Source organism: Anoplolepis gracilipes, chromosome 1 (assembly GCF_047496725.1).
Source record: "Anoplolepis gracilipes chromosome 1, ASM4749672v1, whole genome shotgun sequence".
NCBI classification, from domain to species: domain Eukaryota; kingdom Metazoa; phylum Arthropoda; class Insecta; order Hymenoptera; family Formicidae; genus Anoplolepis; species Anoplolepis gracilipes.
Window position 1 is genome coordinate 7,371,301 of NC_132970.1, and position 25,661 is coordinate 7,396,961.

Below are 25,661 nucleotides of genomic sequence, written 5' to 3' on the forward strand. Positions count from 1 at the left end.
TACATCTCATATATTTTTTTCCAAAATTTTAATTAAAAAATTGGAAACTTTACTTATACATATTTATTATACATGAGTCCTCTAGAAACTAACTCTATTTTTTTCACAGTTCTTAATTTTAGTATCAAAATAAACTAATCTCGTTGCGTTGTTGTGTTATCAAAATTAAAAAATTTAGAAAAAATAGAGTCAATCAATTTGGTTTCTAAAAGATTCATATATATATATATATTATCTAATAAATTATTTTTAATAAAATCTTATAAAAATTTTCTTCTAAAAAGTTATTAAAAATGATAATATAAATGTGCACTTAAATATTACTATAAAATATTCCGACGATTGTTTTAAAATGACGAATAAATATCTTGTTCTACTCGTGAAAGAAATACGAATGTCGCTCCATTTTATGTCACCATACACGCATCTGACAGGTGCGAAACGCGGCCTGTTCTTTCCACAGGTTTGATATTATTTCAAATAACGTTGTTGCACGAGAGCGAGAACAAGAACGAGAATGAGAGAAGGAGAGAGAGAGAAAGAAAGAAAGGGAGAGAGGGATCGACAGAGAGAGAGAGAGAGAGAGGTTGAACGCTCGTGGCGTTTACGGTTTGCTGCTCCCGTCTCGTTCCTCTTCGCTGGCTAACCGTTATACAACATCCGTTCTGCCATAATGCTCTCCCGCTAAAGTCCCAAGTCCCATTGTTCATCGTTATACAATCATTCCCCGCGAACAGTATGATGTTCAATGCATCGGCTGCGTCACAATATTGTAAATAGAGAACTACCGATTGATCGACCGACTGATCGATCGACCAACCGACCGACCGAACAAACGACCAACGAAGAGAAACGTCCTACGATGAGAACAACTCAATTTATCGATACCGCTTGGAGAAATTACACATACATATATTGACACTCATTAATGCTACCCGTAATCGCTGTTGGGTCCGACAGCAAATCCAGTGGTGCTCAATGTAAAATCGACAGACCAAATAGAAATATTAGAAATTGATGAAATAGCATATCTATTTAAATAATATAATTCGCTAATATAATTCTTTGATGGATTATTTGACAAATATTTTAAAATCCTTGATTTTCAAAAATTATTATAATTCAAATAATCTACGTAGAAATACAATAAAATATTTTTTACTAACAATAAGTAATATTTTTTACTAATAATCATTTTAAAAAATATTTTGTATTTTACTAATAAAAATTATTAATATGTAGAAATAATATAATCTATAGAGATAATATAAAGTTAAAAAATAAATTTATAATTTTGAAACAACATGTACAATACAAATACATACTGCAAACACAACATAACATATTCATATTTCTTATTATCTTTCTGCCTCGCTTTTAAAAATAAATTACGTAATATTTTTCTGATCATATTCGAAAATAAGATGAAAATCGCTGTAGAAAATAACTACTATGTTTTGCATGACTACGAAATTATTTAATTCAGGCTCATATAAGATGACTCTCGGTTTCACGTAATGCAATTCATTAATTGTAGACTTATTTTGCAACAAAAAAAAACATATTTGCATCGCATATCTGGCATAATTTATGTCATAATAATATTAATGAGCACTATCGTAAAGTTGTATTATGCCGATCGCTGTTTGTTTGCATATCGTGAAATGCAGTATGTTAGCGACCGGTTGCATAAATTAAATCTAACCACCCATCTGCGGAGGACTCGGAACAATCACGTACTCGAAAATTTGACCGCCTCTCCCCCGAGCCCTCTCTTCTATACTTGGTCGCGTTGCGCCATAATGAAGTGGTTACACGTCTGTCTGACTAATAAATCGTTAGTCAATGTTGCCCCATTTTGTATACGATTGGGATTTACGGCCGGTTTGGTTATGCAGGCAATTAGATGATTGAATACAGGTAGTGCATTCTAACTCGTGGTGCTTCCAAGCAGTATTAGTACGTCAAAATGTAATTTTACAGCGATAATAGCGAGTCCATCAACATCTATAAAAGTTTATCGATATTCAATGCACATCATTATCAACAATTAAGTAAAATATAAAATATTGTTTTTCTCATATAAATATATATTATATTTTTTATCTCTATTACCTTAGAGATAAAAAAAATGTTCTGTTATTAATAAACCAAAATTACATCAATTATAATTCTAAAGTATCAAAAGCATCAACCTAATATTAAATTGAAGTATCGATGGTTTCATAATTTTACATCAATACAATTTTTGTGATAATGTTTCTATTATTATATATATATATATATTTTTTTTTTTTTCTCACATACACTAATTAAATGCAACTACTGCTTGTAATAGAAAACATTATTAAACTATGCACAAAAAAATAGATAATAGAAAAGATTTCCGTGATTCAAATAAACGGTGTACGAATGTTGACGACTTTATAGAAATGCACATCCTTGACTCCACATTTCGACGATCTTTGAGCACGCGCAGATTTCCACGACGATCGAGTATCGATCGCGCATCGTCTCCTCGGGCAACCGCGATGGCAAATTCGTCTTCTCATCGGCCGAGAAAGTCTTTTTTGACGGCGAACAAGCAGGTCAGGACGATTCGTTGTAGAACAATGGGATATCTTGACGTTGACACCATGAAAACGAGAAAGCTTCCCGCAAAAAAGCGATCTCTCGGATTCGTTCCACGGACTACCGATATGCGAATCTGCACAAATTCTTGCACGAATGCGTTCACTAATTTGCTGGTGAAAGTCAGCCAAGGTACATTTGCAATTGAATTGTGTATTTGGAATAATTCCAAGCGCATTGTGCTCGCTGTATCACTATGGAATTATGCATCGCATAATTACAACAGACTTCTTATAAAGATTAAAAGAATGACGCCAATTTAAGGCTTAATAAAAGATAAGATTGTGGGAAAAAATTGCAGAGAGATTTTCGTACTTCAATATTCGTTATGCATTTCTTATATCTTTACTATTATTATAATTGGCGCGTGGCGCTTATAATTATTTTTTTTAACGTTTCAATTTTTCGTATTAAAGATTTGATTAGTTGAATATATTGAAAGAGAGTGAACTGATGTATCATTGCAATAGTTGAAAGAAAAATACTTCAAGAAAAATTTTTAAATAGTATCAAGCTTTTATTTTTCTTCATATCCAATTCTGCAAATGTCTGAAATTTGTAGTAGTAATAACAACGTACGGCTATGTTGCGGTAGCTTTAGCACTATCCAAACGTCAATATTTCAATGTCAAATAAATAAATGTTTTAACGATATTAATTAATATTATTTAACAATATTATTTAATATTTTAATGATAATTATGGTATCATCAACGTTCATAATACTATAATTAGAGGCGATCAATATGTTATCATATGTTATCAAGTACATTGCTTAATTAAATCATTCAATTAGTAAATTGTTTGCATATAGAGACTACTCACGATATAATTTCTCTAAGCTAATTACGTATTCAGAAATAGAATTCAAGAAAGATTAAGTTATGATATTTCGGTTGAGAAGAGATAAATCTCGGAACGTGAATTCTCATGGCAAATTATCTACGGAAACGACAGCGTTTCAGTCACATGAACATGGTTGTAAGTGCAACTACACGCGAGAATTGCAACTGCTTTACAATGTAAAGGTATAATAATGCTGACTTATGTAATCACGACTATTGCAGTAGAGCCACGAGTTTTCTTGCGAAACGAATGGTGCTCTCTCTAACGAGGGAAAAAAAGCTAGCGTCCCAGGTTATTGCACCCGATAAACTTAATTTTTAAAATATCTCCAGTACTGCCGAAATTTATAACAATCATTGTGAATCACAAAGTTGTCAAACTTGAAATTATACCTCTATATTCATATACTTCTCACATTAACCATTAAATATGATCATAATAATGATAATAGTACGTGCGATTTTTAAGTAAAACAAAACTTCATAATTATTAAAATGAATACTGATAGCAGCATAAATCATTAATTCAGCATATAAATACCAGAAATATTCATATATATATATATATATATATATATATATATATACAGGATGTCCCAGAATTCGCGGACACGGAATGCACGTGATTGATCGTGCCAAAAGAGGCAACTTTTTCCTCAGCAAAAATGTCGAGAAAAGTTATCATTTTTTACTAGTTTCTAAATTTTGCTATTATATATCTCTGTAACTAAGTCTGAAATAAAAATTTTAGTAAAGTAAACGCCACCTAAAATTAACTGCAGAATATAATTGCATTAATCTTTTAATTCTACAAAGTTTGATTTGCGACAAAACCCATCTTTTTCAATTGCTTATAACTGAAAAATTATTGATGCCTCGACATTTTTGCTGAAGAAAAAGTTGCTTCTTTTGACACGGACAATCACGCTGTGTATTCCGTGTCCGCGAATTCTGGGACACCCTGTATATATACACGTACACATACATACACATTTCATTTCTCCTCTTTTAAAAATTATTTAAAGAGAGAGAGAGAGAGAAGAATATTCTCAAGTTAAAATTAATCTTTTATAAAACAGCTGACAATGAGATAAAAGAATATTCAATTTCACTTTTGGAATGTTACTCATATTTCACCACCTAAGTATTATGATTCCGTATCATTGCAAACGTATTGGTTCTACAGAGTATCCCGCAAGTAAACCGACAAACTTCTCTAATGCCACGTGACGTACTAATTGGACAATGTTGAAGACGAACAGGATTAATTTTTTTTCTAACAAAACAATACCATTATTACTTACAGTAATTGCAACGATAAACATTCAATTTTTAAATAAGTAAATTGGAAAAGAAAAACTGATCGCAAAATCTGAATGCCCTTATATCTCTTGATTTTTTTATATAAAGATATGTTAAAAACTTAAGCTCTAACGCAGCACAAACACGATTACTATAATCGAATAAAGCGCCATTTTATTGAACAAAAATTAATCCCGTTTCGTTCTCAACATTGTCCAATTGATGCGTTATTTTCATTCAAAATGTGAGAGCGATATTTGTTAAAAAAATACGCCTTTATATGTATAAAAACTTTAAGTTACAGAACCCGCTCGAACAAATAAAATGAATGTATCTTATTTACTGAATTAAATATGAATTTTTTAAGTTCGGAGTTCTTTTAAACATCCTGTATTATGCCCTTATATCTTATATATGAATACATTAATAAATTAGACGTCACGATTAATATATAATATATGAGTATGTTCCAGTGAAACACACACGGTAATTATCATAAACTAGTAAAAATGTCACATCGCGACACTATTCAACAATAAAATTTTAATATTTACGGATAGTCTTTCACATGGTTTAATAATGATGATCAAATTCATGCGATGGTTTACCATTTACCTCGGTTTCGTTTATTCATCTATTATTCATCATGTTACGTAACCCACATTTATCACGTTTACTGCACTACTACATTTATTTCGATCTACCCTACATTTTGCTGAAATTTTTCTCGAGCAAAAGTTAAACTAGAGATGCGCGTCTTCATTGGCGCTTTCGTGAAGAGCAAGGCAACTGTCGCTTGGCGACCGACGATCATGGGTTAGGTATTCCCCGTATCGACTTCCTGGTAAATCGATTTAGCGCCAGGGTTCCCTATATATCCAACACGTTCTAGTGAGCAAATCCTATCACCAGGAAGAGAAGAGCGGTCAAGAAAAGAGGATTATTCTCCGACGTGCGACGACTTCTTACCGAATCCCTTCTATGTAACTGCCAAACATCCCGCTTCCGGCATTCGCTAGAGAAGTTTAAACATCGACGGCAGTGGGTACCAAAGCGGATGGACTTTTTGTTTTCATTTCTCTCAAGCGCGATGATCGATCGGTTAAGTCGCGCACGCGGTAACAGCTGCTCGTAACGGTCCGAAGATTTTAGAATTTCCGAGAGCAAGCGTTAAGCACGGTGAATCGACTGTGACCACAGCACTTTTTTTACGGTGCAAGATGAATGGGGTAAAAAACGTTTCTAAGTATCATACTGCGTTTCCTACAAAAGTTATAAATCCTATCTTGAGATCAAAAACAGCGAGAAATGCTCTCAAAATTCATACTTCATGATGCTAAATCTAAACAAATAAATAATCCAAATAAATAATAAATAAACTTTGCACACATCAATATCATACAAAATAAAAAAATTCGTGCATTTTATTTTAATTATACATTTATATATTTATTAACGAACTCAAGTCCAATATACAGGAAAAAATTACAGACAATATGGTGCAAACAACAGTGCAATACTTGATACACTAGAACAATGTAAAATAAATGCGCAGGATATTTGACAAATATAAAAAATTTTTTTAATATTAAAAAATTATTAAAAATCAAGAAATATGCTTAAATAGCATTCTACATCCTGTTATTTGACAAGAAATAAATATTTAAGTTATTTCATGTATTTTTTACTTCATTTTTCATTGAATCTCGTCATTATGTTTTCATGACTCACTCTATATAAATCAGAAAAATTTATAATCTAAAAAAGCGAATTAATCCGATATTATAAATCTTAAATTTGTTAAAACAAAATCATAAATTTTTACTTTAGATACTAAAATTTTTTATAAAATGTTATATATATGTATATATATATATATATATATATATATATATATATATATATATATATATATATATATATATAATTATATGTGTGCGTGTATGTATTTCTTAAATGCAAAGTTTCCAATACAGAATATCATCTAATAGAATTATCCCAATTTTCTGAGAACTATAATATTATAATTATAAAATACTGAAGTAATTTAATGTAATTTATATTATATTTAGTTCTCAGTTTTAATACAATTTTATGTTTCTAACACAAGAAAATTTCGTGAAAAAATATTTTATATAATAACGCGTAAAATTAAATCTTCAGAAAAACACTCAGAATAACGAAACACGCGCAAAACATGCTGCTAGAAGCAAGAGTCTTTTTAGAGCAGTACATTTTTTTTGTAATTACATCTTACTTTCTGTATCAGTTTCTCCTACAATAGTTGATCGAGAGATCAAGTTCTACTTTCTAACTCCGATATACAGCGGTTACCAGCTTTCTGGTACGGCCAACGTGATTCGATCGCGGAATTATCGAGAATCGATAAACGAATCAACTGTGAAAGCCATCGTGTTTAAAGTTTTTCCACAGCTTTTGCAAATATATTGTGACACATGAAAGAAGTTTCCTTAAGAAGAAAGCTATGCAGATTCTTTCGACACAGCATGACTGACGCTGATACAAGCAAAAATCAATCTATCCATGATAATAAAAATGACTTTAAATTCGGTATTATATAAGATAGAAGGTAGAAATAAAAATTATATTATATATCTTTTAATCATTATTAGAAGAGGAAAGTATACATATGTATAAAATTGTACATTGTACTATTTTCTTTTTTTAATAATGATGTAAAAATAAAATATAAAATAATACACTGTACTTTTTTTTTCTTTTTTTAATAATGATTTAAAAGTATATACATTTATAGTTTTAGAATATTTAGAACAAGAACAAAAATAAAATGAAAAAGTAAAGAATCTATAAATATATTATATGAATTAATAAGTCTATAAATCCAAAAATTTTTTAATATAATATTATATGTATATATAACATTTTAAAGTTAATACAATTATTTTTACATGTGAGTCTCACTCTTTTTTTTCTCTTTTCTTTCCATAATATTTAGGTTTATCAATATATATAAATCGATGTTTTTTTACAAAACATAGCATATTTAATATACTTTTTATTATATTGTGAAAATCTCAATGATTCGAAATCAACAATTCATAAATAATAATAATACTTTCATAAACTTTCCGTTCTCGTCCACGTTATGCTTTTCACATGTTTCCGTATTTTTGTATTACAATTCCGGCAATTCCTCCGTGTAACCACGCGCATTTATTTCACTTTCGTCTCTGACCGACCGGGATTTCGGCCCATCTGAACGCATTAGCATACAGCTTTGGGGATCCGAAGCCCAATTCCCTGTTCGTTTTTCGCGTCGAATAGACGGAAATAAGGGCGAGGACAAGAGCGAGAGAAACAGAAGGGCAGCTAACCGGTGCTCTTTATGCATGCACCTGCACACATCGATGAAAGTTAACGCATAATGCGGACTCCGCCGTTCGCCGCTAAAAGGATAATGCCGTTGTATGTATACCCGAGCATGATCATCATTTGCTTAACGAATTCGAAATATCTTTGTAAATTTTTGCACGCACCGTTGCGCTTTTACTGTGTCTCGACGCGTCTATCTCGATGATTACGGCACGCATCGGGTTGTATTTACGCGCACTCAATTAAACACTACAATGAGATCTGCCATGATATCTCAACAAAAAATTTATATATAATTTTTATATAAATTAATACAGCAAGGAACACACATACGTTGTGAACATCTGTTAATAAACTAATTTATACTATTTTGATATCATCATTCAAAATACAGGATTTATTAGAAATCATGATACAAACAAAATGAAGATAATTTCTCATGCAAAATGCAAATCGAGAAAAAAAGGAAGCCTTGTATAAAAAAAATTTCATTCTGTACTTGTTATTTATTTTGTTCGATTTGCATTTGCATCAGGACCTTTATTTTACTTGTATTCACAACTTCCGATATATTCAGTGTATATAATCAGATTCAAATGCCATTTTATAGACAACTTGAAAAATAATATATTATAAAACCATATTCAGTTGAAGAATTAGAATTATTATTAATATATAAAAACAAAATTATTATTTTCCTAAAACAATTTTATTATATGCTTTATAGTGGAAATCTATTATGACGCATAAATTAAATATAGTATATAATTTTATCATACAAAAAAGACCAAAATATACAAAGCGCGACCTTTTTTCCAAAATAAGTCATTTCAATTAAAATTACTAATATGTCTAATATATTTCACCAAATTGCAATATCCTAACGTTTTAAATAAAGTTTTATTCAAAGACAATTAATACTATCATTATGTTATAGAAATGCAAATTACAATTTTGTTGTGAAGTTATCGCGTTATTAGAGACATCGTCTCTCACGGGACATCGACATTCGTATTAAAAGCCATAACCTGCTCGTGAATTTCATTCTCTTGATTAACGGGGAGAAGCATGAAAGCGTTTCCTCGTTATAATCACGAACTCGTCGCGCAGTAAACGCATCGTCATACAGACGAGGACTGGTTGAATGAAATTTTCCTCGATAAAACAATCGCGCGCCAAAATCGCTCGAATAAATATTCACATATTGACATCGCTTTTCTATTTGTCTCGTTGTTGTGTCAAATGGCACAATTTTAATGATTTCAGAAAATCACAGCACAATAATACTTTTCCATTTATGTAGAAATTTTTATTAAAAGTTAAAATTCATGAAAAACATATATTTTAGTTTACATTAATATATATAATAAAAATATAAAACGTATTAAAAATATAAAATGGTATTAAAAATATTTTCAACATTATTTGATTTTATTTTTTTTATAACGCAAAACAAATAAATAGAAGATATTATTCAGAATAATTATAAACATTGCTCTTTATCAATATCATGCTTATTTAATCGTAATATTCCTTTTTTTAAACAAACGAACACATTTAAAATAATATTAAAAATTTTATATATTTCTTTTTCAATATATATATCTCTTTTCCTCCAAAAGTGACAATGGCACTTCTGTTTTTGTTGAAAAGAATTGTAGAGAAAATTCTTATTCTTTCTCTCGTGCAACGGAATTCCTACTTTGTCGTCTTTCTGTCTCAGAAGGAATCCGATCAATCGATCAGGAACTTGTCATTCAACTAGAAAACTCGGTCGCCGTTAGCTTTATTTGTTTTTATAGCGAAACACGATGCATGCATACATACTTCCGTATCAGTGATAGAAAGCACGATATCTATATTATATTTCCGTTTTTAATTTCCATATTACTTGAATTATGTACATCGATCCAAACTGATATAAAATCTCTTAAATATTGCCTAAGTAATTTACAGTTATTGTTATATGTAGTATAATTATTAAAATACCTTTTATCTGTTTATTTAGTTTTCATCATTTTAAAATCGTTTTTTTTTACAAAATAAGGTTATAAATTATTCGAATTCTTAATTGGAAAACTACTAAAAATAAAGATTTTTTTTTTCAAGAACTCTCTAAATCTGTATATATATATATATATATATATATATACATATATAAACTGCACAGATTTTTTTAATATTAAAAAGTAAAATTTTGCGATAAATAATGATTTTAATTCTCATTTTTGCCAAGAAAAGATTGATTATAAACGAATCAAAAAATTCATAAGTGAAAAATAGCTAGGCTTATGCATAATCTAATGCATGTACAAAGAAAATAATTTTTTTCTTTTATAATAAGACAATACATTACATTTGATACAGTAGAGTAAGCTACTATATGGATGGACAATAAAAGAACAATAAAAAAAATTACCGTTAAGAGGAAATACTTGGTGATAATAATTGAATCGATAAGTAGAAAAATTAATGAATAGAATGACACGCAGTGGTATAAAAACGTATCTTAACGGACGCTTCATTTTTGGCTTCTACATAGATTATCTTTAGCCACAAATTTCCAATTCTCCTGTATGAAGAACATTTCATTTTCCTCAAAACTTTACAGCTAAAATGTGATCGCCCCTATACTCCCACGAGCATCCACTTCATCGTAAACACATGAATCGATTGACCCTCCGCGGCAAAAACAGAAGGCAGGGCATCGGTTACTCTTCGTTGGGGTCGCTACCTGGTATACTCTACGATACTTGCGACCTAAGTCAAATCATTCGCGCGTATATGTCGACACCCGCGTACGACATATGCACGCACATCCACGCGCGCGTATACACACCACGCACATATAGAGCTTTACCACCTACGTATCGAGGCGTAATCCACCTTCCATATGACGTGAGCGTGCCGGTGGGCCCTCCTCGGTGGCCCTCTCGCACAGTCGCGGAAAAATCAATAACGAGCGTGGTGTGGTGCGGCGTGGCGTGGCGTGGCGTGGCGTGGCGTGGCGTGGCATGGCGTGGCGTGGCGGCGTCACTCTTTCAGGTGGCCGCTTACCTTGTGCCTGTGCGTGGAAGGAAGCGAACAGCTTCTGGCAGACGGACGTACAACGTACACAAGTAAGCGGGCAACGAGTCCGATCGAGCGCACACCAACGAAAACGAGTCACCTGCGGAACACATACTCACTCGTGGCAGGCGCGCGATCGAATTCCCGCCTTACAGAAGACGTATATATGTATACACATATGTGTGCATATATAACATATGTGTATGTATGCTGCTGCGCGACGGTGGCATTGCGCACGGTGTTATCATTTATTGAAACGGTATTAGGACTGTATTTCTCCTGTTTCCCCTTTTGAGATCAAAAGTTTAAATTCTTTTTTCTTAAATAAAACCTGAGAATTTTTTCATCTAATTAAAAAATAATTCTGATTACTTTTGATTATATAGATATTCGCAGAATATAGTATATAACTCGATATTGTGTGTAAGTCATAATATATAAGTCATAATATAAAAATATAACTTCTGTATCATTAATTTATTTATTAATAAATAATTAAAATTGTAACTTCCAGCTTAATTCTTAAAGATTTTTCAAGATATATTAATATTTCTATTTATATTATAATCAATATTATTATAAAATCAATATTATTTTAATTTAATTTAGTGCTGTTAATCTAAAGAATTGATTACTAATTTTTTTTATTTGCAATATGAAAAAAACTTTATTTTTTTTAAGCCAAAGAGTATAAATTATGAAACATTAAATAAACATTTTTAGCAAATGAAATTCATAAAAATTTAATGTAACGTAGCGACGTTTTCCAAGTCTTTTTCGCTGTTTTTGTATCCGTATTTTTTCTCGAGAAGTTTTATAACATTTTTGATTGTATGTACATCGTTGTTACCAAGTACGCAGTAGTATAATAACATGGTGTAGAAACTTCATTATAACAGTTTGAAAATTAATGTAGAACAAAGTTTTCGCACGGCTCTTGCACTATAACCAGTATAACATACACTTCTCTACAGTTCTCGATCTCGGTAGACATTCAATGTTCAACATCGTAAATTAAAGATATGATTTGTTTTCATTCTACAAACAGTTGTGTCGTACAACTGTTTCAACTCCGAACAGTTGCGTCATACCAGCTGCTACAAAGTCACGAGCAATCGCAAAAATTGCACAAGATTATATATAGTTGCGGTTGATCGCCGAGAACAAAGGATACTAATGAATGCGAGTATAATGAATAATACAATTACATATAATTGCTAACTTCACGCTTTTCTGTTTCGTAATTGATTTTGCAAAGCATCGACACAGAATCATACATTAATTTTATTTAATTCCTGAATATCTATCACTCACCGAAGGATACATGTTTGATATTCTTGTTGCAATAACATAATGAAACGTTATTGAGATCAGCATGAAATATATATACACGTACATGCGTTTAACTAATTTTCTATGAAACATTCGTCACTGTCTCTTTGGTAATAATTCATAAATCATCGTGGAGTTTAATTAAAATTGTATTATATGTTATTAAAAAAATAATTTTAGTCAATATACTTTAATTCGATTTTCCACGAATATTTTGATAAAAAAAAACTATATATGATTATCGTATATGTAATTATATTTCTATAAACCCTTTCTCCTCTCTATCATTAGACCATTTCAAGCATGCATGTTGCGTCGTGTTCGCATCATTAATGAGTGACATTCTACACGCGGCGGAGGTACGCGCGTGTCAGCAGCCTGCGCGAGCACCTAAATACGCGCTTGCGCGCGCTATGACGCGCGAGCGTTGGAACGAGTAAGGGAGACAGACACGGCACAGGGGATAGAGAACGGACCAATATGGCGATAACACAAAAGTGCGAGGGAGAGAGAGGAGGAAAGCAAGAAAGAGGGTAGTGAGAATAGTGTAGCCTCTCGATGGAAGGAAGGAAAGAAGGAGAAAAATAAAGTGATATCTGATATTCAAGGGTAGCCTTCGATAAAGCAAAAGTAGGAAAGAGGAGGGGGTGAGAAAGGGATATCGATAGTCTCGCGAAAGAACCGCATGAAATGCGAGATGGCTCGAAGTTACACTGGACACTTGATTGGAAAGGGAAAGGGAAAGGGAAAGGGAAAGGAAAAGGGAGAGACGAGAGAAGAAGGGATGGATTCCACCCCTTTGTACACGGTACACTCGGCGTTACGCTTTTAAAGAGTCGTAGGACGTAGTCTTAGGACACTTACCTCATCTTCGCCGGTGGCCACCGTGTTAACGGAGTCCATGCTCTGCGATAGCGGCGCATCCATGATGCAGGCGAGTTTGCCGGACGGTCCGGGGTTGCCGGGGGCTGCGGTACGAGCGGGTGGCGGCGACGAATCCACCGTGTCCCGTCTCGGTCGTTTTAAAGCGGGCGGCGTTATGGTTGTACCGGCGAAGACGACGGGCGCCTCCAGGACGTATCACTAGAAAATAACCTTCCCTTCGTGAAAAAACACGGGGGCCGCGGCCGCCTCCTCCTCCTCTTTCTCCTCTTTCTCCTCCACGCCTTCTCTCCTTCCCTGACCCGGTCTTTCCTCTCTCTCTCTCTCTTTCTCTCTCCTGGCCGGCTTCCCCCTTTCCTCTTCCTCTTCTTCTTCCTCCTCCTCCTCCTCCTCTTCCTCCTCTTGCTTCTCCCCTTCCGTCTGTCCTTTCCTTGCTTCTTCCTCCTCTTCTTTTTCGCGTCTTTTCACGGCGCCGACCTCACTCACTTCTTCTTCCGCTTCCTGCTGTGGTTCTCCGATAGCGCCACCTCCGGCTACCCTACAACGACGTCGCCGTCGTTGCACCTGTCACACGTTGCCGCTGCAAGAGAGTCGTGGCAGCGTAAAGGCGAGAGAGAGAGAGAAAAAAAAGGAGAGAGGGAGAGAGAGAGAGCGAACGAGCCGTATGTGTGTACGAAGCGTGGTGCACGAACGTGTGCGGTCTGTTGCGCGTTATGCGCCTGCGAGCGGCATGTGTATACGTGTACGCCTGGCCTGCAGGTGTTGTTCCCACGCGTCTATTTTAGAGCAATCGATACACCAGCAGCGTGTCCGCCGCGAAGGAGGAGCAGGGCAGCACCCGGTGAACACGATCGGCTACGTCGGCGATGTTCCTCCTGTAAACCGGATGTTTCATCTATCGGTGAGCCAAAGTGACCCATGCACCGGATGTAGCGAGCGTGCGTCTGATGACGTTCCGGCTGACAGATTCTAACGCTGCTGCTGTAGTTGCGTAAACGCGCTCGTGCGCTTGCACGCTACAAAGAGGACGACGACGACGGCGATGATGACGGCGACGACAAGGTTGCGCGAGGCGTACGACTTGCCACGCACCGGGTGGCAGGCACGCAACAACGCTCCGGAAACGCTCCAGTGACGCTCGTAGCTCGTAGCGATCGGGTAAGGTTCGCAGACGATGGGTTCGTACTTGACGTATTCGTACTCCTCTCTCTCTCTCTCTCTCGTTGTGACCTTCTGTCTCTCTATCACTTTATCGATGCGTTTTGTGTGATACGGCCGCGAATCGTGACGAATTTCATGCGCGAGCGCGGACGTGTGCGGCAGCGGCAATGATGATTTCTTCGACGAGAGCGCGAGAGCTCCGGACGCGGTAAGGACGTAATTCGGGGGCGGTGTCGAAAATGAAAAACGCGCAACGTATATAGTCGAAACGAGAATGAACACACCACCGGCCAAGTGTCAAGGCAAGTAAAGAGAGTGATAGTAATAATAATAAGAATTTTGTTACGTGAGCGCTGCGACACGACTGGTACGCAGGTTGCCGACAGACTGACGGAGCGTGAACGAGCGTGATGGCGGTGAGACGGACGCGCGGGCGCGGGGTCGCCGCGCCGCGAGGGTGGAGTGGGGTGGCCCGCGGGCCACTGGGTCGGGGTAGGTGAGTGGGTGGATGACAGAGAGAAGAGAGAAGAAAGGGGAGAGGGGGCTTTGAATCGAGCGCCTACGATGGGAACGAGGGGAAGAGAATAGGTCGCTCGCGATTCTGATGAGGGGGAACAGAGAGGCGAGGAAGCGTGCGTCTGGAGGGGGACCACATCGGCGGTTCCCTCTCTCGACTCTCCGCGATTCGCCGCCGGAAAAGGCGACGGGAAAGCGGAGCTGCACTCGGCAAAGGGATGACCGCCGCGCCGTTGCGAGGGGAAACATGCGAGAATAGGGGTGCGTCGAAGTTTCCGCACGTGCTTTTCGATCACCTTCGATCCGAAAAAAAATCGTTACTATACAAAGAATTTCTAGCGCGTCTCAAGGAAAGCGAGAATAATGTCTGTTTCGGACAAGATTACGACAACAGTGTACAATAATGAAAAAAAGAATAATAAAATAATAATAATTAATATGTTATAAACCAGAATATAACTCTTCATGAAAGAAAGAGAGAGAAAGAATAGCTCTTCTCTTTATATGTACATGTACAGGTTGTCTCATTTTAATTTACTTCTCCTCCCCCCCCTCCAAAAAAAAACTTATTTTTGATTGTAGAAAAAAATGCTTTAGACAAAAGGTATTTGATTCAACAAGAGAGATATAAAATTAAATGGTTTTTAGGTGAATATATCAAGATTATATGAAGATCAATCTTTTTTTTTTTTTTTTAATGAAACTCTCTTAATTTTTTTTAATGAAACTCTCTTAATTTTTTTATATAAATCGATTCCTCGCAATATTCTGCGTACAAAGTAATAAGGGTACGATGCCTAAAAAATGAATATTTTACGTAATACTTCATAGTTTATGTAAAATTATATCAAATTAAAGTATGAAATATCTCGTAAATTATTCAATTTTTCACCACCATGCCTTTATAACTTTACGTAGAATATTACAAGAAATCAATTTATATAAAAAAAAAAATTAAAATGATTATATTTAAGAAACAAGATTGATCTTCTATAAATTTGACGTGTATACCCACAGTCAAATAAATTGCACTATTTTATATCCTTCTTCGAATCAAATAATTTTTTTTAAAAGATTTTTTTACAATCAAAAATAAAAAAATTTTTGGAAAGGGAATTAAAAAATAAAATTAAAGTGAGAAATTAAAATAACACACTCCGTGTATATATGTCGTAATTAAAAATAATCAAGCTAAGAAATTTAATAAAAATGCTAATACACATACTCTAATAACATACATATATAATTAGATATTTAACATATATGTATGTATATATACATATACATATATATAATATGAATTGATTTCAATTTCATATAATACATAATATACGAAGGCAGTTGGGTACAGTCGTTGATTCTAAAATAATCTGTACGCACAATCTTGAAGTCACGGATATGTATTGTTACATGGGAGAGAGGACTAGTAGCTGTGCAAGTGTTATATTGTCTTTCATCTTCTGGTTAGAGTTTGGCAAACGAATGAAATGACCAGTTAATTGAAAATTATTTCAAGTTTGATGTGCGCATCAGGTTTGCAAACAGAAAGCGTAAATCATAGTGTAAAATTTATTGTTAGGTCAGTAAATGTTTATGGCCTAAGTATTTTAAGCTGAAAAGCGTGCGTGTGTGATGTAATAAATTCAAAAATAGTCCGGTACATCGAGATAGAATAACAAATCTTTCAAATTCAAAGATGTGTCGTTCTATTATCTTTGAATTTGTCGCACCATTTATTTCATACGCATACTTCTTTTTGACTTAAAACATCTTAATCATAAACATGCACTGATTTAACAATGAATTTTATGCTATGATTCATGCCTTCTGCTTGAAAAAATCTGATAATTGTACGCACCTCAAACGTGAAATAATTTTCAATTACACAGACCATTTCATTTGCTTGCCAAAGTCCGATCAAGTGGATGGAAGACAATAATGCTTGCACGACTTCTAGTCCTCTCTCTCTCTCTCTCTCTCTCCTATGTAACAAAATACATACCCGTGACTTCGAGAATGCACGTACAGATCATTCTATAACCAACGCCTATATCTTTATTTATCGGATCACCTACATATAATTCAATTTTTATTGAACTTATATATTTTACATATTTTATTGAACTTTGATATTTTATTAAACGTACATATAATTCAATTTTTATTGAACTTTTCTGCATATTGATGTTATGTTAATACATATTCCTTGGATGAAAAACAAGAAGTTTGTGAAAAAAAACTTGTAAATACATTCGATCAAGCATTTTAATTGCTAAATAAATATTTTCTACACTTTTATAAATACTCTCTTATTATTTTTTATATAAATTATAAGCAGAACTTTTCTATTTATCGAATTACTTATTTACTTTCTATTTATATATCTTTATATAAAATAATATTTTAAAGTCTATGCACACACACATACATCATTGAAAAAGTATAGTGTTATTTACAAATTATAGAAATCAGCGTAACTTAAAATTAAACATAAATAATAGTTCTCTAAACATTATAGGCGTTTTATTTTACGTTGGAAAGGAAAAGTAGATTTCGTCAGAAATATAGTTATAACGACGAACGCTTTCGTCTGCGCTTGTTACGCACGGTTATTATAATAACCGCAATTATTGAAGTTACTTTATTAAAATGAGTTGTAACAAAGAGGTCAAGAGAGAAGGCATCCCCTGGAGGAAAATCCCTTCGCCAAGCTTGTTACAAAAGACGATGAGAGAAGGCGAAATAGTGCGTGCAGAAAAGATAGTCGCGTCTGCTAATAGACAAACAAAGGTTAACGTGTGCGAAATACGCAAAATATTTAAATATAAAAATATTTAAATATAAAATATGCAAAATTTTTATCTATAATAAATAAAAGATTCATATGTGTCCTGTTAAATAAAATTTATATATATCCTGTTAAATTGCTTATTAAATTAATACAAATTAAACTATCTATATATATATATATATATATATATATATATATATATATATATATATATATATATATATATATATTCTTGTTCTATCAAATTATTAATGTATTTCGAAATTAATTAAAATAGCAACTGATAAAAACATATATACGCATAATGATGATAAATTTTTGATACATTTTCTTATATAATTTTTTCTATAAATCTGGATCTTCTTTGAAAATCTGTCATATTCTATTTTACAAATCTCGGGTTTAAGAAATAAGATATTACACATAATGATCTATGTAAAGATGGAATTTGTTATATCGCGGAAAATTCTGGAAAATCTCGTTCGCACGGGAAAGAACAATAACTCGCATCGATGCTTGGAGGAGCAAATCGCGAGGTGCAACGATGCATCGAAAGTAACGGCGTACTTTCTTCCAAGGCGCATCGCGTTATGCACTCGCAACATGCATTCTCTCTTTTCTTCTTTCTCTTTAAGAGGAGAGAGAGAAAAAGAGAAAGAGTAAAAGAGAGAAAAAGAGAGCAGGTGATAGGAAGAAGGGGAGGAAGAGCGGTGCAGAACGCGTGCAGCTCCGTTCTACACGAGAAATTCTGTGTCTACACGCTTTCCCCCGTAACTAACAGGTGGAAGCCGTTCAAAATGCGTAGCTTTCCTCGAGATTAACAGGTGAAAAATGCCTATGGCTGTGTCGCAGATGATTCAGAAACAAGCCTGGGGAAAAGAGGCGGGAGAAACATAAAGAAAGGGGGCAGATGAACGATACGTGAGCTGCTTTTGTTCCAACTAGTTTCGAAATTATGGGATGGCACTAGAATCCCGTTGCACGAGAGTGAATAACGCGTCCACGGTGAGAGGAGAAAAAAAATACCGCTACATCGGTCATAAAGTATTCTTTTTTTTTTAATGAGTTGTTTAGAAAAATAGTAGAAATATGATACTTATTATTAAAGCAACAAGAAAAATCGCAATTAACTTGAAATAAGTGCTTAAAACTTTTTAATTGATAAAGAACAATATTTTTCTTTTAATTATGATATTTTAATTTTATATTAAGATATAGATTTGAGTAAATTGAAATAGCATTGCAGCATTCTTTTTATATAATGTAAAAGATCTTTTCAAAATATAAAATCAGATATAATAATTGTTTAGTTCGTTTAATTAAATTTATATCAAGAAGTAATCGATTGTCGCAAATATGTTTCCAATGATTTTATTAGCCAAATATTTTGACCTTGCGCTTTTTATCCGATATATCGATCTGATAAGATTAGACTATGGAATAAAATGTTTACCTGTTTACTTATTAATAATACCGTTTCTGGTACAATTATGCAATAAAATTTGTATTTCTCAGTTGTACCTAAATCGACTCAATGTCTATAAAACATCATGAAGCAATCATAAGGAAAAATTGTCGAGTCGTGGATTATTACCAAACATATAAAGCGGCATGGTTGCGTGTTCTGCGTGTTCGAGTCGTACATCGTTAAACTATAGCAAGTAGACTGTATTATTGATGGTTTATTGCTGAATCGACCGACGAACGATGGTACCACGGAGCACCAAGTAGTGCATCAACACACACATGCAGCCGATCGACGAAATATGCGGAATTATTTATTCGCAACGCGCAATTATTTCTGTATCCTTGGACGGAACTATCGCATCGCGTTTATTATTTCACGAAGCACTAGATCCAATACCGTTCTAAAGTCAAAGAAAGTTCCTGCGTTCCTTATGCAAATTTTTTTAGGTTACTTTCTCATTTTAATAAAAAAAAAATACATATAAATTGCATTAATTGCAAGATAAAAGAAAGAAAATGTTATTCAAATATTTTACGACTTGTCTATATATTTTAAGTATTATTGTCAAAATTTTAAATTCTTCATTAGAATCATATTTTAAATAAATTTTATTTTATAATACGATTTTTTTAAAATTATTTTATTTATACTAAATAGTGGAAATATATAATATAAATATAATTAATATTTAGTTATTTAGTTTAAAAATACATTAAGGGCAATGTGTCTGTGAAGTTGGCACGACATTTTATTAATTTTTAAAAAATAATGGCAATTCCAGTAGCACTTTTCATAGTTCCTGATAAACATTAAAAAAAGTTCCGCATTTTTAATATCAAAAATATCGAAAATAAAAAATGACGTGCTAACTTCACGTTCCAGCACGGCACATTCTCGTCTAAAGTACAAGAAAACATCGAAAATCAAGATGTTTATTAAGAGTTCACGTTAGTTCTGTACCAATTCTATAATTATATATCATTTCAAGGCAAAATTCTAACAAATTCCAAATTCTAACAAAATCCAAAAAAATCAAAAATAAAGAATGACGCGCTAACTTCGCGAATTTAGCACGACACTCTTCTCTCTAAAGTATTAAAACGAATTAAAAATTCTTATTTTTTACAAGAGTTCCCGATAGTTCTAATTAAGAGTCGCATATATATATATATATATATAATTTTCAGATCGATATTCCACCAATTAACTTTTAAACAATTTATGTTTTAATTGCGTATTACGACACTTAGTAAAAATGTGTCGTGCTGATGATTTTCGGCAATTCTAACGATAGTTTTCGACAGGTCTGCAAGAGTTCTATGCATTAAAATCAGTTTTAAACAGAGTCCCGATCATTATTTATTTTTAAAACAATTTTTAACAATTACGTCCAGCACGCCACTTAGTAAAAAATGTATCATACTGATGATTTTCGGCAGTTCTGACGATAGTTCTCGACAGGTTTGCAAGAGTTCTATGCATTAAAATCAGTTTTAAAAAGAGTTTCCGTTATTATTTATTTTTTAATCAATTCGGAACTCTCTTGAAATTTGTGTACTATTAATTTTTTGTTTTTATTTATGTATGTGCAATTTTTTATAATGGCTAGATAGCTTAATCTTAAGCTATCTTCATAACTTTTTAACGGCTAGAACAAAAAAAATATTTTTTATAGCAAATAATAAGCAAATGATGAGCAAAAAATTTGTGTACTATTAATTTTTTGTTTTTATTTATGTATGTGCAATTTTTTATATTGGCTAGATAGCTTAAGATTAAGCTATCTAGCCCTTCATAACTTTTTAACGGCTAGAACAAAAAAAATATTTTTTATAGCAAATAATTAGCAAATGATGAGCAAAAAATTTTTGTACTATTAATTTTTTGTTTTTATTCATGTATGTGCAATTTTTATAATAGCTAGATAGCTTAAGATTAAGCCATCTAGTCCTTCATAACTTTTTAACGGCTAGAATAAAAAAATATTTTTTATAGCAAAAAATGTATCGTGCTGATGATTTTCGGCAGTTCTGACGATAGTTCTCGATAGTTCTGCAAGAGTTCTATGCATTCTTTGTTAAAAATTGTTTAAAAATTAATTAGTGGAATATCGATTTGAAATTGTACATATATGTAAATCTCAATCAGAACTATCGCGAACTCTTGTAAAAAATGATAATTTTCAATTTGTTTTAGTACTTTGGCGAGAAGAGTATCGTGCTAATTTTGCAAATTGATTAAAAAATAAATAATAACGGAAACTTTTTTAAAAATAATTCTAATGCATAAAACTCTTGCAGAACTGTCGAGGACTATCGTCAGAACTGCCGACAATCATCAGTATGATATATTTTTTACTAAGTGGTGTGCTGGACGTAATTGTTAAAAATTGTTTTAAAAATAAATAATGATCGGGACTCTGTTTAAAACTGATTTTAATACATAGAACTCTTGCAGACCTGTCGAGAACTATCGTCAGAACTGCCGAAAATCATCAGCACGACACATTTTTACTAAGTGTCGTAATACGCAATTAAAACGTAAATTGTTTAAAAGTTAATTGGTGGAATATCGATCTGAAATTATATATATATATGCGACTCTTAATTAGAACTATCGGGAACTCTTGTAAAAAATAAGAATTTTTAATTCGTTTTAGTACTTTACAGAGAAGAGTGTCGTGCTAAATTCGCGAAGTTAGCGCGTCATTCTTTATTTTTGACTTTTTTGATAATTTGTTGGAATTTTGCCTTGAAATGATATATTATTATAGAATTGGTACAGAACTAACGAGAACTCTTAATAAACATCTTGATTTTCGATGTTTTCTTGTACTTTAGAGGAGGATGTGCCGTGCTGGAACGTGAAGTTAGCACGTCATTTTTTATTTTCGATATTTTTGATATTAAAAATGCGGAACTTTTTTTAATGTTTATCAGGAACTATAGAACTATGAAAAGTGCTACTGGAACTGCTATTATTTTTTTAAAATTAATAAAATGTTGTGCCAACTTCACAGACACAAGGGCAATAAACGTTAGAGATTATTAAAAATTCTGATAAAGATTCCGACAATTCGGAGATATTTCAAGATGCAAAAAATCTATAATAATCAAGTACATTTTATCAAATATAAGCAAGTACATGAATATATAATTAGATATTTTGCATAGCATTTATCTACTATTTACCGTATAATACAGTCAAAAATATTTTAAAATATTTAAAAGAATTGAACCACTACTTTCATAATATTAATATGGCAATAGAAACGCCTAATCCTTAATAAAATACACACACATGTATATATGTATATATAAATATATTTTTTTTAAACATTTTTGTCAGCAAATAATTATAATTTGTATAAGAAGTCAAAAAAATAACATATATTAGTTATTATAAAATTACATTTATTCAAAAATATTAAGCCTATTAATTTTATCATCAAAACATTTTTATTGCATTATCTATGAATTTTTATTAGAAACTGGAAAAATATAAAAAAGTTTTGTTTGATTAATTTACATTTACTGCTTTTATACAAATTTACTAAATATCTTCAGATGTACTTTTGCATTAAAAATTCTCGTAATATTGTATAAATAATATCGTATAAATTTTGTATATAATATTGTATATGTATAAACTGAAAATAATATTTTCGATCTTTTAGTTATTGTTTTATTTCATTGCTCTTTGAATAATCAAAATAAATTTGCGCTACTTGTCCCGTTCTACTCTTGTTCGATCCTACTACTTATTTTTATTGAATTTTTACAAAAGAACATGAATGGGATATAAAGGTTACGTATAATTTTACATGTAACATGAGTAATACTTAAAATAAAAATATTGCATCTAATATCGATCCATATGCGGAAATTATATCGTACCGTCAAGGGTTAATGCAGCAACTCGCGAGACTTCCGATTAAGCGTTTCCAGAACGTATTTCGATAGCCTCATAGGAGTTGCTTGCATCCTCGTCCACGAGAGTTACTTGGATGCAAACTGACTGCTTGAGTTAGTCCGACTCCAACATCCAGTCTGAATATTTCATAAGGAGAGAGACTGGTCGATTTCCGTGCTTGTGGCAAGCGCGGCCACGCTGCCGCGAAAATCGTTAGTCGGTGTATATAAATAACAGTAGCGCGTGATATTTGATACATGCAAGCATTAGTTAATTCAGCGTGAATAAAGAACATTGATTTTTTTTTAAATACTATAACTTTTTAAATTTTGCATTTTTCTAAAAATTGCATATGCAGCTATAATAGTATAACTATTAATGTTATGAAGAAAATTAAATATATAATACTTTCTTAAAATATCTTTTGTCTAGCTTTAATTTTAATGATGAATATAATTTGTGAATTTAATTTGAAGTAACAATATAATTTCAATTATACAACAAACCAACAATATCATCATTTGTTGTGACTTTGCAGTATTGTTAAGTAACTTAATTATTAAATTAAAACGCAAAATTTTAAAAAGATTTATTTAAATTTAAATAAATAATAGAGGTTTCTTATTTATTTGTACTTTTAACAGTATTATGATTATTATTATTGAAAAACTATTTTTGTCCTGCTATTTTAATAAAAAAGAAAAATTAATTATAATGATGTATGGCAATTATATTTGCCATTAAATTTGAGATGAAAATTCTTCTAGGACACCCTGTATAATAATATCTAAACTCTCATTACATCACATTAAACTATAGAAAATTACACCATTATGTATCAGTGACAATGTGATGAATCAGTGATCGTGCGATGATTTGGCGACAACTGTAAGTCACAAATAATTTATTACGAGCAATCATTCAAGTACAATTGCTATAAATTGTTGGCTTCCCTTACTATTTTACTTATTCATTGGAGAAAGATAGGTAAATTATTCTTCTCTCTTTCGCTCCTCCCTCTCTCTCTCTCCCCCTTTCTTTCTCTCTCTCTCTCCTCCTTCCTCTCCCTCTCCCCTCTCTCTCTCCCCCCTCTCTCTCCCTCCCTCTCTCTCTCTCTCTCTCTCTCTGGAAAAATAATAATTATATCTACAAAAATTAATGAGATATGTAAATTAATTTGTTAAACCATATAATACAAACCCCTATAATAATTTCAATTGCCATATTTCTCTCATAACACATGTAATCAAATAAACTACATATATTTCATTATTAATTATTATTGAAATGTTAAGTATTATATTTAACTAGAAATAAATTATTGGAATAAGCATTAACCTATTATATATGTATACTAAATATGTATACCTCATATATGTATATCAGAAATAATAATCCACGGAAAATTAATAAATTTTCAATAAAAAAGTAAGAAAAAGTACTATTGTTCAAACCAATAAATAAATCTATGTAATTTAATTAAAATTTATTATTATATATAGCCTCTAAATTGATTTTGATGAAAGTATATAATCACAATATAATAACTAATATTATATTTAATTTTTTAACTCCGAAAATTTTTTCAGAGACAAGATTGGTAAAAACTTTATTGTCTATTATTGTCTATTATTCTAATCATTAATCTGAGACTCTCAGAAAATAAATACGATTGTGAATTTGACTAAAATTCTTTATATATATATATATATATATATATATATATATATATATATATATACATATACATATATATATATATATATATATATATATATATATATATATATCGTAATTATGACTTTTCAATAACACATTTCATAGATGCATAAAGTGCAGTAAAATCAGAAAAGATAGAAAAGTATGGAATTAATTATAGAACAATGAAAAAATGTGTACATACTTAAAACGATTATACATCAATTGTGTTTTCACTGTATTTTGATAAGCAGTTGGTCGATATCGAAGTGACGTGAAACAGCAGTGATGCGACGCAGAATGTGTTACAACGCCAATATCCGTCACTTTACAAGAGACGCTCGCGACAATTCTTTGCATAGAGATTCACTTTTAGACAGTAACAATCGACACGAAAAATACATTATACGAAGCGATTTGAATACAACTCTACGATTTGTCGCGACGTGAAATTGATTTAGATTTATCACGATTCAAAATCTAAATGCAACACTGCGATTCTCGATATATCGAATCAATCGAAGCAAATAATTCAACACGTCTGCGCAAATAACCTCGTGGCTTTACATCATAGACATATTAAATACTGAGACAGAGCGAGCATTAGCTGTATAACCAAAGGAAAGTTTCAGAGATAGACGTAAGTGAGATATGCATCTTGTCCACTTGTATGTATCTTCTTTGGTTCCTTTCTTTCGGA

General features: G+C 32.3%; 1 protein-coding gene across 3 annotated transcripts in view; it reads right to left on the reverse strand.

Annotated features, from left to right (window-relative positions):
• LOC140672451 (protein couch potato) overlaps window positions 1–14,977 on the reverse strand; it is an 82,130-nt gene extending 67,153 nt beyond the window's left edge. For 2 of the 3 annotated variants that reach the window (XM_072904638.1, XM_072904631.1), the window contains exon 1: window positions 13,398–14,977. In XM_072904638.1, the coding sequence (XP_072760739.1) occupies window positions 13,398–13,460 (63 nt within the window). In that variant the 5' untranslated portion in view covers window positions 13,461–14,977. The remainder of the gene's footprint in view (window positions 1–13,397) is intronic. The other variant, XM_072904645.1, reaches the window with a different exon arrangement.
• Window positions 14,978–25,661: the final 10,684 nt, after the last annotated feature.